This window comes from Micromonas pusilla (genome assembly GCF_000151265.4).
Source record: "Micromonas pusilla CCMP1545 genomic scaffold MICPUCscaffold_7, whole genome shotgun sequence".
In the NCBI taxonomy this organism is placed as follows: Eukaryota; Viridiplantae; Chlorophyta; class Mamiellophyceae; order Mamiellales; family Mamiellaceae; genus Micromonas; species Micromonas pusilla.
The window spans coordinates 193,022-207,975 of NW_003315888.1; the positions used below are offsets into that span (position 1 = coordinate 193,022).

At 68.3% G+C, this 14,954-nt stretch overlaps 7 protein-coding genes across 7 annotated transcripts; 3 read left to right on the forward strand and 4 right to left on the reverse strand.

Annotated features, from left to right (window-relative positions):
* Nucleotides 1-150: 150 nt before the first annotated feature.
* Nucleotides 151-1,044, forward strand: MICPUCDRAFT_59254 (uncharacterized protein; the record flags this gene model as incomplete). Its single annotated transcript, XM_003059643.1, has 1 exon — nt 151-1,044. One exon carries the CDS (start codon nt 151-153, stop codon nt 1,042-1,044), a length of 894 nt encoding a protein of 297 aa, XP_003059689.1.
* Nucleotides 1,045-1,272: 228 nt separating this feature from the next.
* MICPUCDRAFT_59255 (uncharacterized protein) lies at nt 1,273-2,754 on the reverse strand (the record flags this gene model as incomplete). The annotated part of the gene is made up of 1 exon (XM_003059937.1): nt 1,273-2,754. One exon carries the CDS (start codon nt 2,752-2,754, stop codon nt 1,273-1,275), a length of 1,482 nt encoding a protein of 493 aa, XP_003059983.1.
* A 1,179-nt stretch (nt 2,755-3,933) lies between these two features.
* On the forward strand, nt 3,934-5,089 carry MICPUCDRAFT_5008 (uncharacterized protein; the record flags this gene model as incomplete). Its single annotated transcript, XM_003059644.1, has 2 exons — nt 3,934-4,668; nt 4,871-5,089. Coding segments are annotated over 2 exons (954 nt in total), but the record flags the coding sequence as incomplete, so codon positions are not given.
* A 288-nt stretch (nt 5,090-5,377) lies between these two features.
* MICPUCDRAFT_18223 (mitochondrial carrier family) lies at nt 5,378-6,784 on the forward strand (the record flags this gene model as incomplete). The annotated part of the gene is made up of 3 exons (XM_003059645.1): nt 5,378-5,515; nt 5,804-6,177; nt 6,253-6,784. 3 exons carry the CDS (start codon nt 5,378-5,380, stop codon nt 6,782-6,784), a joined length of 1,044 nt encoding a protein of 347 aa, XP_003059691.1.
* Nucleotides 6,785-7,026: 242 nt separating this feature from the next.
* Nucleotides 7,027-7,215, reverse strand: MICPUCDRAFT_18672 (uncharacterized protein; the record flags this gene model as incomplete). The annotated part of the gene is made up of 1 exon (XM_003059938.1): nt 7,027-7,215. A coding segment is annotated over one exon (189 nt), but the record flags the coding sequence as incomplete, so codon positions are not given.
* A 1,333-nt stretch (nt 7,216-8,548) lies between these two features.
* Nucleotides 8,549-9,345, reverse strand: MICPUCDRAFT_47649 (Mg2+ transporter-e family; the record flags this gene model as incomplete). Its single annotated transcript, XM_003059939.1, has 2 exons — nt 8,549-8,836; nt 8,953-9,345. 2 exons carry the CDS (start codon nt 9,343-9,345, stop codon nt 8,549-8,551), a joined length of 681 nt encoding a protein of 226 aa, XP_003059985.1.
* A 1,314-nt stretch (nt 9,346-10,659) lies between these two features.
* On the reverse strand, nt 10,660-10,887 carry MICPUCDRAFT_9037 (uncharacterized protein; the record flags this gene model as incomplete). Its single annotated transcript, XM_003059940.1, has 1 exon — nt 10,660-10,887. A coding segment is annotated over one exon (228 nt), but the record flags the coding sequence as incomplete, so codon positions are not given.
* Between the last annotated feature and the right edge of the window lie 4,067 nt (nt 10,888-14,954).

Genomic DNA, 14,954 nt, shown 5'->3' on the forward strand with positions numbered 1-14,954 from the left:
GCGCGCGTCGCCGCGTTCGTCTCGCGCGCTTGTTAAATGAAATGTTTTGATGACGCGGCACGCGCCAGCTGACGCTGACGCGTGCCGCGATTCATCAGTTCGGGCGCCGGCGCGTCGTCAGACCGTCGACGCGCGGCGACGGTCTCGACAATGGGCAGCGGCGCGAGGGCGAGGGCGCGGTCGTTCCGCCCGAAGGACGGCGGCGCTCGCGTCGAGAACGCCGCCGCGCGCGAAGGCGGCGACCGCGCGGCGGAGGGAACGCGGAGGACGCCGTCGTCGTTCGCGGAAGCGGCGGATCTCGCGAAGAATGTTGACGACGACGCGCGCCGCGACCGCGGCGACGTCGCGGCGGCGGCGGCGGGGGCGGCGACGGCGGCGGGATCGCCCGACCGGCGCGACGCGCGCCGCGGCGGTCGATGCGACGCGTGCGTCGCGTGCGACGATCGGTGCCGCGTCCCCGGGTGCGCCTCGTGCGGCGGACCGGTCGCGAACGCGCGCGCGGACCTCGAGAGCGGCGACGGCGGCGGCGACGACGACGACGCGGGAGGAGGCGCCGGGGAGAACGGCGGCGGCGGCGGCGGCGACGGATGGCGGCGACGCGTCCGCGAAGCGATCGACGCCGCCGCCGACGCCGCCGCGGACGCGACCAGAGCGGGCTGGGGCCGCCGCGACGCCGCCGCCGCCTCGGAGACCGCCGCGACCGCGAGAGACGAACGCGAACGCGTCGCCGCCGCGCGAACGTTCACGTGCTGCCAGGTGAACCGACACCGGGACAACGCGTCGATGTGGCTCGTCGCGAACGGGGACGTGTTTGACGTCACCGATTTCCTCCTCGGCGGCGGGCACCCGGTCGGGCCGCGGCCGGTGCTCAGAGGGAGGGACCGGGATAACACGGAGGACGCGGAGATGCACAGTGCGAAGGCGCGGCGGGCGTGGAGGAAGCTGAAGATCGGGACGCTCGCGCGGTGTCCGAAGCGGGGGTTCGGGGGGTTCAAGCCGCCGCGACGCGAGGGCGCGGCGTTCGGGAACTGCGCGGTGTCGTGACGCGCGCGCGTGCTCGTCGCGCGAGAAGTCGTCATCCGTCGATAGTCGTACTGTACGTGTAGTAGTCGTCTTAGCGTAGCGATCGATCACGACGGCTGGGCGCTCGACGCGCGCGACGTCAATCCTTCCATCCTGTCGCGCCGTCAGTCGTGGCCGTGATCGTACAAATCGTACAAATACAAAAGAAAGAAGCGCGCCATCTGATTCTCGACGCCCGTCTCGTTCCCGTCAGAACCCACCCCACGGCGGCCACCCGGCGCCGCCGGTGACCTCCCCCCACCACTTTGAAAACTCCGCGCCCGCGTGCATCGACGCCGCGGTTATCCCGCCCAACAGCGTCGACATCGCGCCGAACCTGATCCACCGCCAGCTCTCGTCGATCGCGAACCGTCTCCCGAATAGATACGTCCCGATCGTCTCGAGCACGAGGTTCGTCCCGGGGATGATCACGCCCAAGTTGTTCCACGTCCACGACGTCATCGCGAGAAAAGGAAACGAACGCCGCTTGATCGCGATGACGTTGCCGTCACCGTCCGTCTGCTTCAGCGCGTCGTCCATTCGAAACAGTTTCGCGTCTTTGCCCATCAACGTCTCGAACACGTCCGGGTTCCCCACGATCGGCCGCTCCGCGTCTTGCTCCGAGCGAAGCAGCGACACGAACTGCCGGTTCAAGTTCCCGAGCGACGCGACGTTGAGCACGGTTTCAAAGTTTCGGTAGTCCACGAACACGGGGTTCAGCTTCCGACCGTTCAACGCCGCGAACGTCTCCATGAGCTTCAGCATCGTCATCGTCTCCGGCCCCACCGCGTCGTACGCGCGCCACGTGTACTGCCGCGCCGGGTCTATCTTCGGCCTGGACCAGTTAGCGCAGTTCGGGTTCTCGTGGTGCGGTTGCACCGGACGTTCGGTGGGTTCGGTGAGCGCGCAAAACGCGACGCGAGCGGCCGCGTCTCCAACCTCCAACGGCTGCAGCGGCGCGCGCCCGTTGCCCATGATGGGCGTGATCGGCAGGAGCGTCAGGTCCACCATGTTCAGCGTGTCCCCGCGCTGCCCGACGACGCCCTGCGCTTTGCAGTACAGCAGCCCGAGCGTGAACACGCTCACGGGCAGCTTCTCGAGTCTCGCGAGCGAGTAATCCGCCATGGCTTTCCACCGCGAGTACGGCACCTGACCCGCGCGCTCCGCCTTCACCGCCTGCGTGCTCGACTGAATCCAGTGCCCGAACCTAAGCTCCTCGCACGCGCGCGCCGCCGCGACCGGCGCGCGGTAGTTCACCGCCATCATCGCGTCCGGGCGGTCGCTCCGCGGCCCCGCGAGCGCGGCGAGGTTCACGAAGACGGCGTCGGGGCCGCCCATGCCGAGACTGCCGAGCTGATCGCGCCAGCTGTCCACGTCGTGCTGGAAGTAGTAGTCCACGCGCGTCGCGCGGACGCTGTTCATGCGCTCGTATCCGTGGATGTTTATCAGGCGCGACATGAGGTTGCCCGGGGAGGAGGAGAGGAGGACGACCTCGCCCGGCTCGAGGCCGTTTTCGCGGCGATGGTGATGCGCGTCGAGAAGCGCGGCGAGGACGCGCGAGCCGAGGAAGCCCGCGGGTCCGCTGAGCGCCACCTGCTTCGGGCGCGCGTCGAGGAGGGCGTCGCCGGCGAGGGAGATGAGCTGGTTGCACTCGCGCGTCCACACCCTCGGGGTGAAGTACCGCGACGCCATGACGACGACGGCGTGCTATGTCGGCACTCGAAGAACAGAATGCGCCCCGTCCGAGACGAGATTATTATTATCTCTTCTGCCACAGTACCGACCCGGGTTCACCGTCGCGGCGCGGGGGCGCGGGGCGTCTTCGCGCGAGTCGGGAGCGCGCGCGCGCGCGGTAAAGAATGGAGCGCGCGTCCTCGCGAGCGCGTGCCTCCGGGGAGGCGCGCGGTGCGCGTGCGACTGCGCCGCGACGCGTCGCGTCCACGTCGGAAATTGGTGATGTTGTTAGCAATCGCGTCAGACTATCAGATCTCGGCCTTGACAGGACGCAATTTTCGCGAAATCGGTCGGTCGTCGCGCGTACTACGGTACATCGCGCCGTGTGGGCAAACAGTTTGGCACGCTGCATCTCCCGCGCAGCCAATCAGCGCGCGCACCGCCATCGAACAATCTCCAGTGCGATAAAAAGCGGCATCTGGAACGGCTAGGCGGCATCCGCCGCCGTCCGCGCGCGCACGGGGTCGGCCCGAAGCGACGATCGCGCGGAGATATTCGCTTCTCGCACGCCACGCCAGAGCAGCGCGCGCGCGCGAGTGAAATCACGTCGCGCGCGGGTGAGGAGAGGACGTCGCGAGCGGTCACCGCGCGCGGGAGGACGGCCGAACGAATCCAAAGACGAGGACGACGATGATGTCGGCGGTCGCGCCCGCGTCGCGCGTCGCGCTCGCGTCTCGCGCGCGCGCGTCCAGGCCGACGCGCGCTCGCGGGCGCAGAACGATCGGCGCGGTCGCCGCGTGGACGCGATCGCCGTCGCCGTCGGCGCGCGCCGCCGTCGCGTTCGCGCGCGCGACGCGCGCGAGGACGAGCCCGCGACGACGCGCACGGCTCGCGGCGGCGTCGGATCCGCCGAGCGCGAACGTCGCGGCGGAGGACGACGTCGAGGTCGAGATCGAGATCGTGCACGACGCGAGCGACGCCGCGGGGGAAGGGAACCACTTCGCCGCGCTCGCCGCGCTCGCGGAGTCCGCGGCCGCGTCCGCGGGCGGCGAGGACGAGGCGATGGCCTACGCCGCGGAATCGGAAGCGGTCGCCGCGCGCGCGTCGGCGTCGGCGACCACGGACGACGACGACGAAGTCCAGAACGAGGCGGCGCTGCCGAACATACGCATGAGCCCGGTCCCGGACGACGTCTCCAGAGCGACGCTGTGGTGGCGCGCGCTCAAGATTCCGATGTACTCCGTCTGCGTCGCGCCGCTAATCGTCGCAGCGTCGCTGTGCCACCACTGGTACGGATGCGTCAACGCGTCGCAGTTCGGTCTGTTCGCGCTGGGCGGGTGCCTCGTCATCGCGTGGTTGAACTTGTCGAACGACGCGTGGGACGCGGCGACGGGCGTGGACGACGACAAGGAAATGGACGGCGGCGGGAAGCCGGAGTCGATCGTTCGCCTCATGGGCGGCGACGTTCACGCGGTGAATAAAGTCTCGCTTCTCGCCGTCGGGTGCCTGCTCTCCGGGATCGGCGCGCTCGTCATGGCGTCCACGGTGGACGTCGCGGGGGTGAGCTCGAACGTTCTCTCCATGCTCGGCGTCGCGGTGCTGTGCGGGCAGGCGTACCAGGGCCCGCCGTTCCGAATGTCGTACAAGGGCTTGGGCGAGCCGCTGTGTTTCGCCGCGTTCGGCCCGCTCGCGACGGGCGCCTTTTACCTCGCGTTGGCCGCGGGCACGGGCGGCAGCGTGTGGGTGAACGCGCCGCTGACGCCGGTCTTATCGCAGGGCGGCGTCTTCGGCGCGGCAATCATGGTCGGGCTCACGACGACGTGCATCCTGTTCACGTCGCACTTTCATCAGGAGGCGGGGGACCGCGCCGCCGGGAAGATGTCGCCAGTGGTGAAGCTCGGCTTGGAACGCGCGATTCGGACGCTCAGGTGCGTTCTATACACTGGTCCCCATACGACCGCGTTCGCGTGGTGAACGCCGTTCCTTAAGGACTTTTGCCAGCGTTTCTCTCCGCCCACACCACGGTTTCAATCCCCGCCCACGACGCCTTTCAACTCCATCTGACGCCTTTCAACTCCACCCCGACGTTCGCTCGTATAAAACGCCCCTCAGGTCGTGTCTGCTCGCGCACCAGGCGCTCGCGATCGGCATGGGGTGGATCGGCGCGCTGCCTCGGATGGGCGCGCTCGCGGTGTTCTTGTGCTCCCCGCTCGCGATCGCGATCGCGCGGTACGCCACGGAGCACGAGGCGACGCCGGAGCGGCTGTTCAAGACGAAGTATTTGGCGGTGCGGTGGCACGCGGCGAGTTCGCTCGCGATGGCGATCGGGATATGGTTGGATCCGTGGTTCCCGTGGGTGTGGACGCGCGTCCCGGGCGCCGCGCTGGGGTTGGCGTACTAGTGAGGAGGAGGAGGAGGAGGAGCGCGTTGAGGGAGGGAGGAATGGGTGGAGGGATGGGGGGAGGGATAGATAGAAGACGAGAGACGACTGCGAAAACGGCGGTACAGAATTTCGTCCAGAATGTCACTCGTCTCGTTCGGACGCGTCCAACGCTGCGCTCCGAATGGGGCGCAATGGATTGTCACCATTGTGTCCTCGCGCCGCGGTGGGGCGCTGACGTTCTCCGCGAGCGCGAAGAAGATGGCGAGCTCCGTCCCCGTGGACGACGCGGCCAGCGCGACCGTGGACGCGATGGCGGGCGCGACCGGCGCGCTGCTCGCGCTCCTGACGACGTACCCGCTCATGACGCTCAACGCGCGCCAGCACACGGATCGGCGCGTCGCCGCATCGTCGACGCATCATCGCACGCCGCGAGGAGGGAAGAGGCGCCCCCGGGACGACGGCGAGACCGCCGCGTCGTCGCGCGTCTCGTCCCCGTCGCCGCTCGCGAAGAGTTCGTCGTCGCTGAAGAAGGTCAACCCGAGCACGCCGAGGACGCGCGCGTCCTTGGACTGGAGCGGGACGCTGTCCCCGAGGAGGAGCGCGGCCGACGCGAACGATGGTGACGGCGTCGACGACGACTACGCGTCGGCGTCGCCGTCCACGCCGCTTCAGACGCTCTCCAAGTACGTGAACGACAACCCGGTGACGCGCTCGAACGCGGTGACGGAGATGCGCGCGCTCGTCAGAGAAGAAGGCGGCGTCGGCGCGCTGTACCGAGGCATCAAGCCCGCGATCGTCGGCACGGTGGCGTCGCAGAGCGTCTACAATTTCTTCTACAGCGCGCTTCGGACGTTTTACATCAAGAAGAAGCGACAGAACCCGGGGGCGCTGTCCTCGCTCGCGATCGCGTCGTGCGCGGGAAGCATCAACGTCGTGATGACGATCCCGATATGGACGATCGTGACGAAGATGCAGACGACGCGGACGGCGAAAGAGCTCGAAGAGCGGCAAAAAGAGCGCTCGAGCGGGGAGCGCGCGTGGGCGCTGTTACGGAGCGCGTTCGGTTTCGGCGACAGAGGGAGAGAAGCGTTCGGAGGCGTCGGCGGCGGCGGCGCGGTTCGTGACGGCTCGAGCGAAATCGGGTTCCGCGCGACCGCACGGGGAATCTACGCCGACGCCGGGGTGAGAGGCTTCTGGCAGGGCGTCGTCCCGGCGCTCGTGATGGTATCCAACCCCGCGCTGCAATACGCGTTTTACGAGTCGGCGGCGGATCGATTCAAAGCGATCAGAGCGCGGGCGCGGCGGCGACGCGGCGCGTCGAACGCGAACGCCTCGCGGCCGATCGCGCTGACCGCCGCGGAGGTGTTCGTCGCCGGCGCGCTCGCGAAGATTGCCGCGACGTTGTTGACCTACCCGGTGTTGCTCGTGAAGTCGCGGCTTCAAGCGAGCTCGAAGAGCGACGACTCGGCGATGCGATACGACGGAACGATCGACGCGCTGAGGAGGATCGTGAGGGAGGAAGGGTACGGCGCGTTTTATCGCGGGATGGGGACGAAGATGACGCAGACGGTGTTCGCGTCGGCGCTGATGTTCGCCGCGAAGGAGGAGATCGTCAAGGCGACGCGCATAGCGCACGCGAAGATGCTCCGAGCGAAGCTCCGGTGACGCGTTTGTTGTATACTATTCTTGTCGTTGCAACGCGAGTCGTCGTCGTCGTCGTCGTCGTCGTCGTCGTCGTCGTCGTCGTCGTCGTCGTCGTCGTCGTCGTCGTCGTCGTCGTCGTCGTCGTCGTCGTCGTCGTCGTCGTCGTCGTCGTCGTCGTCGTCGTCGTCGTCGTCACTCGGTGTACATACAGTACAGTACGCGTGGTGGCGCTTAGTAATCAAATCGTCCAAATCGAATCGGAATCACTCCCCCGAGAGCGTCATCCCGACGGAGGGCGCGAACTCCATCTTCTCCTCGCACACCGGACACAGCTCGCTCCGTTCGAACCACTCGAAGACGCACCCCAGGTGGAAGTGATGCTCGCACCGCAGCGGCATCTTCGGGTTCTCGTCGTCGTACGCTTCGAAACATATCGGACAGCTGTCTTCGTCCGCGAGCGACGCGCAGGACTCGCTGCGCCAGTGCGCGGCGGCGTCGCGAACCTTGTCGAGCGTCCGATGGGTCGCCGAAACGCCGTCTCGAGGACCGAGGGCGGAGCCCGTTTTCCCGCCGTTTTTTTTCGTCCCCGTCCCCGCCCCCGCGACCGGGATCTCGAGCGCCGCGGCGTTCCCCGCGGGGTACCCCGAGACGACCGTCCCCAGGGGATACCCCGACCCCGTCCTGTGATGCCCGCCGCCGCGTTCGCCCCCGCTCCCGTTCCCCCGCTCGCCGCGGCCTCCTTTGCCCCCTCCGTGGGCCACCACCCCGCCGCCGCCGCCGCTCGCGGTGCTCTCGCTGAAGCTCCGATGACGGCGTCGTCCGATGACGTCTAACGACACGTCGGAGGCGTCCACGCCGCGCGCGCCGTCCGTCTCGTCGTCGCATAGATCGTCGCTGCTCTGGCCGAGCTTTTTAAGCAACCGCCGCCGCTCCCTTCGCGCGGCGACCGCGGCGGAGTCTCCGTCCTCGCCGCCGTCCGAGGAGTTCGAGCCGTCCCCGGGCGAGCCGCGCGAACCGCCGTTCGTCAGCGGCGAGGGCATCGTCGGCGCGCGGTACCCCGGCGGGCGGTGGTCGCGGCCGTACCGCGTCGCGCGCGCGGACGAGGACTCCAGGAGCGCGTCCTCGGATCCGCCGCGTCGCGCGCGGCCGCCCCGCGTCGCGCTCGCGTCGTCGCCGTCGTCCGCGCGCGACGTCGAGCAGCACAGCGCCGCGAGCTGTGATGCGTGGTGAACGGTGGTGGTGGCGGTGGGGGGCGGACGGCGGGAAGGGGAGGACGTCAGAGGCGCGATCTCGCGTCGGGGCGTTCGAGGCGAGGGGGGCTGACGATGCACGGGATATTCAAGCGCGCGACCGAAGAGGCCACGGACGACCGAGCGGCCAGAGGTGGCCCGCCGGGCGGACGCGGCGGGTTCGACGCGCGGGCATCGCCGCGCCGACGCACCACGCGGTCGCAGCAGCTCGGCGACCGTCTCTCCGCCGCGTCTTCGCGCGCGCGCGGCATCGCGGTCGCTCGCGCGTCGCTCCGCGCGACGCGCCTCTGGGTCAAAGAAACGCGCGCGAGGGTAGACTTTGGATTCGGTTCGCGCGTCTCCGACAGGATGTGCGCCTGGCTGGTGTCGAAGCCTGGGTGGGCGTCGAAGCGCTCGATGATGAAACCGGTCGACCGCGATCGCGCTGCTATCGTTCGCGTCGCTTACATCCTAAATAAGAGCTACCTCGAGACGACCCCCGCGCCAACCCCGCGCGGCCGTTCACTCAGAATCCCCTCCCTCTTCGCTCGGCTACCTACGACGCCGCGGCCGCGACGCCGCCCGCCTCTTTCATCACGGACAACATCGACGCCGGCATGATGGCCTTCGCCGTGAGAAAATAAATCACCAACCCGCTCGAGTCCACGATCGTCGTCATGAGCGGCGCGGTCGTCACCGCGGGGTTGTACCCCAAGTGCGTCGCCGCGAGAGGGAGCACGCCGCCTAACATGTTCGCCCACAAGCTCACGAGCGGGAGGGATATCGCGACGACGAGGCCGACGATCGGGTCTAACCCGTCCCAGCACAACGCGAGCAGGTACACCTGTTTGGTTTTTGATCGGAGGCGTGCGTTCGTTCATCGGTCAGTTGATCGGACGTCGAAAGGACTCGATCGCGCGGGCGAAAGGAAGGAAAAGCAAAGCAAAGCATCGAACGCACCAAGACGCCGAGAAACGCGCCCATCACGAACCCCGCCGCGCTCTCCTTGTACACGACGACCCACGCGTCCCTCGTGCTGATCTGCTTCAGCGCCATCGCGCGGATCACCGTCGCGACGCTCTGCGACCCGGTGTTCCCGCCGTGCCCGATGAGCAGCGGCACGAAGTACGACAGCTCCACGTTCGCGGTGAGCACGTCCTCGAACTCCTCCACGACGAGCGCGGCGAGGACGAGGCCGACGAAGAACACGGTGAGCCATCCGCCGCGCGCGCGCACGGTCTGGATCACGCCCTCCTTCTTGTACTCCGGGGACTTGTCCGCCTTGTCCTTGCTCTCGCCGTCTTTCGACGCCGCCTTGGGGTCCTCGACGTCGAACGGCTCGACGACGGTCATGACGGAGGACGAAGACGTCGGCGATCGCGCGCTCCCGCCGCGATCGATCGGAGGCGGCTTGAGAGGCGACGACGCCGGGGGGTCGCGCGTCGTCGCGGGCGCGCGCTCCTTCTTCGCGGACGCGGTGCCCGGTCGCGGGCTGAGCATGCACTGGCCCGGTGGGGGCGGGGGTCGGGGATCGGCGCTCTCCGAGCCGCCCGCGCGCGCGCGCGAGTCGCGAGCGCGTTCGTGCGCGAACGAGAGACGGGGAGGAGAGCCGCTCGTTCGCGCGCGCGCGTGTACGTGTACGGAGGGTTCGAGTCACACGAGCAAACAGTCAGAAAGTCCGAATTTCAACGCGGGAAACTACTCGTTCTCAAACAAACGCAAACTCCGGGCTTTTCTTTCACGAGCTGCTCCGCGATTCGCTCCTGGACCGTCCTTGTCGTCGTCCCCTGCTCGAGAAATCGAAGAGAGAGAAGAGACGCGTCAGATGGCGCGCGAGCGACGAAAACAGAAAAACAAAAGAAACGCGCGCGCAAACGAAGAGCGTCAAAGAACGAAGCCGCGACGACAGCGGACGCGCCTTCCGCCGCCGCCGCGCGATCGACTCGTCGACGACGACCGACTCGCGCTCGAATACCGGCGCCGCCTCCCTCCGCCTCCGCCGCGGCCCGGCGGCGACCGCGACCGCGACCGCCGCCTGTCCCTGTCCCTGTCCCTATCGCCGCCGCGACCACCGTGCATCGGCGAACGGCCGCGGAAGCCGCCGCCGCCCCTCGGCGACCGGCCGCGGAAGCCGCCGCCGGAGCGCGAGCGGCCGCGCGACCGCGACCGCGACCTCGACCTCGACCTCGCGCGCTTCCGTCCGACGCTCCCGAAACCCGGCGAGCGCGAGCGCGCGCGGTACGGCGGCGGCGATCGACGCCGCCCGCCGCCGCCGCCGCCGGGGCCCTGGTGGCGCGCGAACGGCGGCGGCGAGCGTCGTCGCGGCGGCGGCGGCGACCGCCCGCGACGATCGAGATCTCCTCGACGCGGCGGGGCGCCTCGGTCGTCGTCGAATCCGAAGCCGCCGCCGCGTCTTCCTCCTCCACGACCTCCGCGATTGAATCCGTCGTCGTCGCGCGCGCGTCCGAACCCAAACCCTCCGCCGCGGCCTCTGCCGCCGCGGTCGAACGGCGCGGGGCCCCTGTTGTGCCCGCCGCCGTTCCCGCCGCGGTCCCTGCTCGAGTCTCTGCGCGCGACGACTCTGACTCCGAATCCTCGTCCGCCTCGTCCTCCGCCTCGTCCTCCGCGATCGACCCCGTCGTTAGCGACGCGCGGCGGCGGCATCGACTTCTCGGACGCGAACGTGAGCGTGACCTCGCCGCCGTCGATCATCCCGCCGTCCATGTGCGCGATCGCGTTCGACGCGTCGCGCGCCGAGCCCATCTCCGCGAACGCGAATCCCGTCGGTTTGTTCTCCGTGCGATCGAACGCGATCTCCGCGCGGACGACGACGCCGTAGTTCCCCAAGATCTCGCTCAGGTGCCCGCCGTTCACGAACGTCGTCAAGTTGGCGATCTTGAGAAATTTCGTCTCCGCCGTGGACGTGGAGTCGTTCTCGTCCGTCCGCGTCGTCGCGACGCCCTCTTCGGATTTCGACTTCATCGCGCTCGATCCTCCGTCTCCGCGCGGCGACGTCGTCTTCGCCTCCGCGTCGACGATCTCTCCGGCCGATCTCGAGCGCGATCGCGACATCGCGTCGTCGCTCCTCGACCGCGACCTGCCGCTGCGGCTGCGAGATCGCGAAGACCCGGGCGCCATGACGTGCGTTCGAGCGCGGATTCGCTCTGCGCGCGCGGGCGCAATTCTTCCGCGCTTCGTCTGGCAGCCGAGCGCGACTTCATCGGAATTCATCGGAATTCATCGCCGAGAACAACGAATAACCATTTTCTCAGACAATAATATGACCTATTCAGTACGCGAGTCGAGAACTGTAAACGGTGTTTCTTGAGTTAATCCCAAAATCCCCTACCTGAAAACACCCCATTACAGTGTTAGGAAGTAAAAAAGGTAAATGGGGCGACCCTTGGCGGAACCTCTTTCAGAACGCGTCGTGATTGGTCAGCTTAAACTTTTTATTTTTTATTTTTATTCCGTGGTGCGACCGTGATGTTTCTTACATTCGTTCGCGCGCGGGGGGCGACAAAGTCGCGCGGGGCGAGCGCACGCGCGCGTGACGCCGGCGTTCGATCGTCGCGATCAGTTCTCCGCGCCCCTGACGAGGAACTGACGCGGCGGAATGGCCGCGCCGGCGTACCAAGCCCCGACGGCGCCGCCCGCGGAGCCGCTCGATGGCTCGTTCGCGGCGTTCGTCGACCCGGTGCGCGTCGCGCGGACGCGTCGTCGCCGTCGCCGCGCCGTCTCTCTCCTCCCCCGCCGTCCGCGACGTCGCTGACACGCTCCCTGCCGCCCCTCTCGCGACGCAGGTTCGGCTGTACAACACCATCACGGATCGAGCGACGCGGCGGGTGCGTGTTCGTCCTCCCCGAAGAGAGAGATTCGAGCCCCGAAGCGGTTCGGGTTTAGAACTTAATTATCGCCCCGCCGCGAGGGCGTCCGATCGCGCGCGCTGACGCCTCCCTCTTCTCGTTCCCCCCCTTTTTTTTTGCAGCCCGTGTTCCTGCGACGGACGCTGTCGTACAGCAGCGTCGGCCGGGCGCGGAGCGGCACGCCGAGCCTCGAAGATGCGTGCCCGATCGCTCGCGGGACCCTGACGCCACGTTTTTTATTTTCGATTTTCGCATCTCGCGCGATCGCGCGACGACGACGCGCCTCCGCGCGCGTCGCGACCCCCTACCCGCGCGCTATTCTCGACGTCACGCCCTCCCCAACCCCGCGCGCGCCGCCGCTGACGCCTCCGCTCGTCCTCTCCCCCATCGTGCTTCACGCAGGAGTCTCGTCCGCGTGAGAGTCGAGATCCCCCCGCTCCCGCCCGCGGACGCGCTCGACGACCCGGTCGCGTACGCGATCCTGTGCTACGACCCCGCGCAGTCGGAGGCGTCGAAAGACCCGCTGTTAAAGTCCGTGCTCGGCGTCGACCGCGTGGAGGGACACGCGCGCCCGGCGCCCGGAATGGACTGCGGCGACGTGCGCCTGGACGTCCTCCAGTGCGTCGAGGTTCGGCTGCCGAAACGACGACCGACCAAGGCCGCGGCGGCGGCGCCGTCGAAGGACGCGGTGCTCGTGGAGTTCGATCACCCGGAGATCAATCACGTCTTGGAGTTTAACGGGAAAAGCTCCGAGCGGGAGAAGAACACGGCGCGAATATCGCCGTCGGACGCGCAGGAAAAGTCCACGCTGACGGTCGCGATCGTCGTCTTCGACGGCTTGAACGGTCTCGGGAACGTCCTGTGCGACGCCGCCGTCGCGATGAGCGCGAACCGCGCGAAGAGGCTTCGATCGCGATTGAAGGCGGTGGAACGCCCGGAGAAGCCTAGCCCGACGAGTCCGCGAAAGGCGGCGAAAGGCGGCGAGTCTTCGGCCGCGGGGAATATGAGGCCGAGGGAGTCGCGCGTGTTCGGGCTCATCCCGGAGGGGGACGAATTCCGCCGCGCGTGGCTGTGGAAGCGATCCCTGGCGGAGTTGCTCAAGCCGGTGACGAAGGACGATCGACCGCTGAGACGCTTGGAGACGATTCGCGCGCCGGAGTTTCGCCTGCTGGTCCCACGGTCGACGCCGCGGGATCGACGACGGCGGAACGATCACCGCGGGCATTTTCGGTTGCTGACGTTTGCGGAGCCATCGGACGGATCTAGGACGAAGAAGAATAAGAAGAAGCCGACGACGACGTCCACGCGTCTGGAGGGCCACGTCGACGCGCTGACGTGCGAGGTTGCGCTCGGGAACCAAAACAAGGCGATCGAGGACGCGCTCAAGCCGCCCCCGCACGAGATCCAGGTTGCGTTTTACTACATGTACCACGGGCGACAGCTGTGCAAGACAGAGCTCACGGATCGGTTCATGTGCCCGTTTTGCGCGTGTAACATGCGCGGGATCAGAGAGCTCGAGACGCACATGCACGCGACGCACGCGCACTTTAACTACGTCGTCGCCTCGCGCGGGAGCAAAGTCGTCGCCGGGAAGAAGTGCGGGCTCAACTACATCAGGAAATCGAAGATGGACGAGTACGTCATGCAAGTGCGGTGCGAAGACGCGCACTTAAAGTACGCGCGACTCGGCGAAGGCGGCGCCGGCAGTCGGTTAATCGAGGACGAGGACGACGGGAGCGAGACGGAGTGGTTCTTCGCCCACGGAGGATGGTACGTCGGCGCCGGGACGTACCGCATCGTGAGGAAGTCAGGTACGTTCTATACACTGGTCCCCATACGACCCCAATGGCGTGGTGAACGCCGATCCTTAAGGACTTTTGCCGGCGCATCTCTCCGCCCACCCCACGCTTTCAATCCCCGCCCTCGGCGCCTATGAACTCCAACTGACGCCTTTGAACTCCACCCCGACTTTCGCTTGTATAGAACGGCCCTCAGTGAACGCCGCGGGCGAGGTGGTGGTCAAGAACGCGCCGGCGTACAGCAGGAAAGAGTTCGTGTTCGCGTCGAAGAGGTATCGCGTCCCGCGGCATCTGCTCCGGATGCGTCGAGAGGTGGACGCCGCGGTCGCGCTGAAGCACGCGGGGGGGGTGCCTCGAGAGCAAAGCCAAGACAAGACGGCGGCGGCGGCGACGACGACGACGACGGCGGTCGGCGCCGCGCCGCTCCGCGTCGGGGCCCCGGCCGCGAGACCGACCGGGGGCGCCGGCGCGCGGGCGCAGCCGACCGCCGCCGCGGCGAAGAAGCAGAAGCGAACGACGGAGCGCCCGATCAAGCCGTATCCGCCGCTGGACGGAGCGACCGCGCTGGCTGGCGGCGATCCAGGGCTGGCCCCGGGGGGGGCGCGCGCGACGCCGACGCCGACGCCGATGCCGACGCCGCGGTCGCTGCTCCCGCCCGTGTCGCAGAGGAACGACCTCGCGGTGAACGCCGCGCAGTTCGTACAGAACCTGTACCTGGAGTACATGCAGCAGCACGCGCGCGCGGCGGCGCGCGACGCCGTCGCCGTGTCCCCCGGGTTACAGGCGTTGTACGACTCCGTCGGCGGCGGTCTCGGCGGTCTCGGCGGTGGTCTCGGTGGTCTCGGTGGTCTCGGTGGTCTCGGTGGTCTCGGCGGCGGTCTCGGCGGCGCGCTCGGCGGTCTCGGCAGTCTCGGCAGTCTCGGCGCGCTCGGCGCCGCGGGCGGGCCCCTGGACAACGCCTCCGCGTCGACGCAGCTCGCGCGCGCGCTGAACGCCGCGCGGGGCGGGGCGTATCCCGCGCCGACCGCGTTCGGCGGCGGCGGGCTCGGCGGCGGCGGGCTCGGCGCGTTGTCGACGCTTTTCAACGGCGACTTGACCGCCGTCTCGCAGGCGCCGGCGGTGAGCCTGTACAAGGCGCAACAGAACCTCGCGCTGCTGCAGAGGCATATCGCGTCGGGGGCGGACCCGCTGGATTTTCTCAACGTGGCCGCCGTGCAGTTGAGCGAGGAGCAGCTGCGACGGGCGGTCATCGCGCGCGACGCCGAGGCGATGCGTCGGGGCGCGGCGGCGTCGGCGG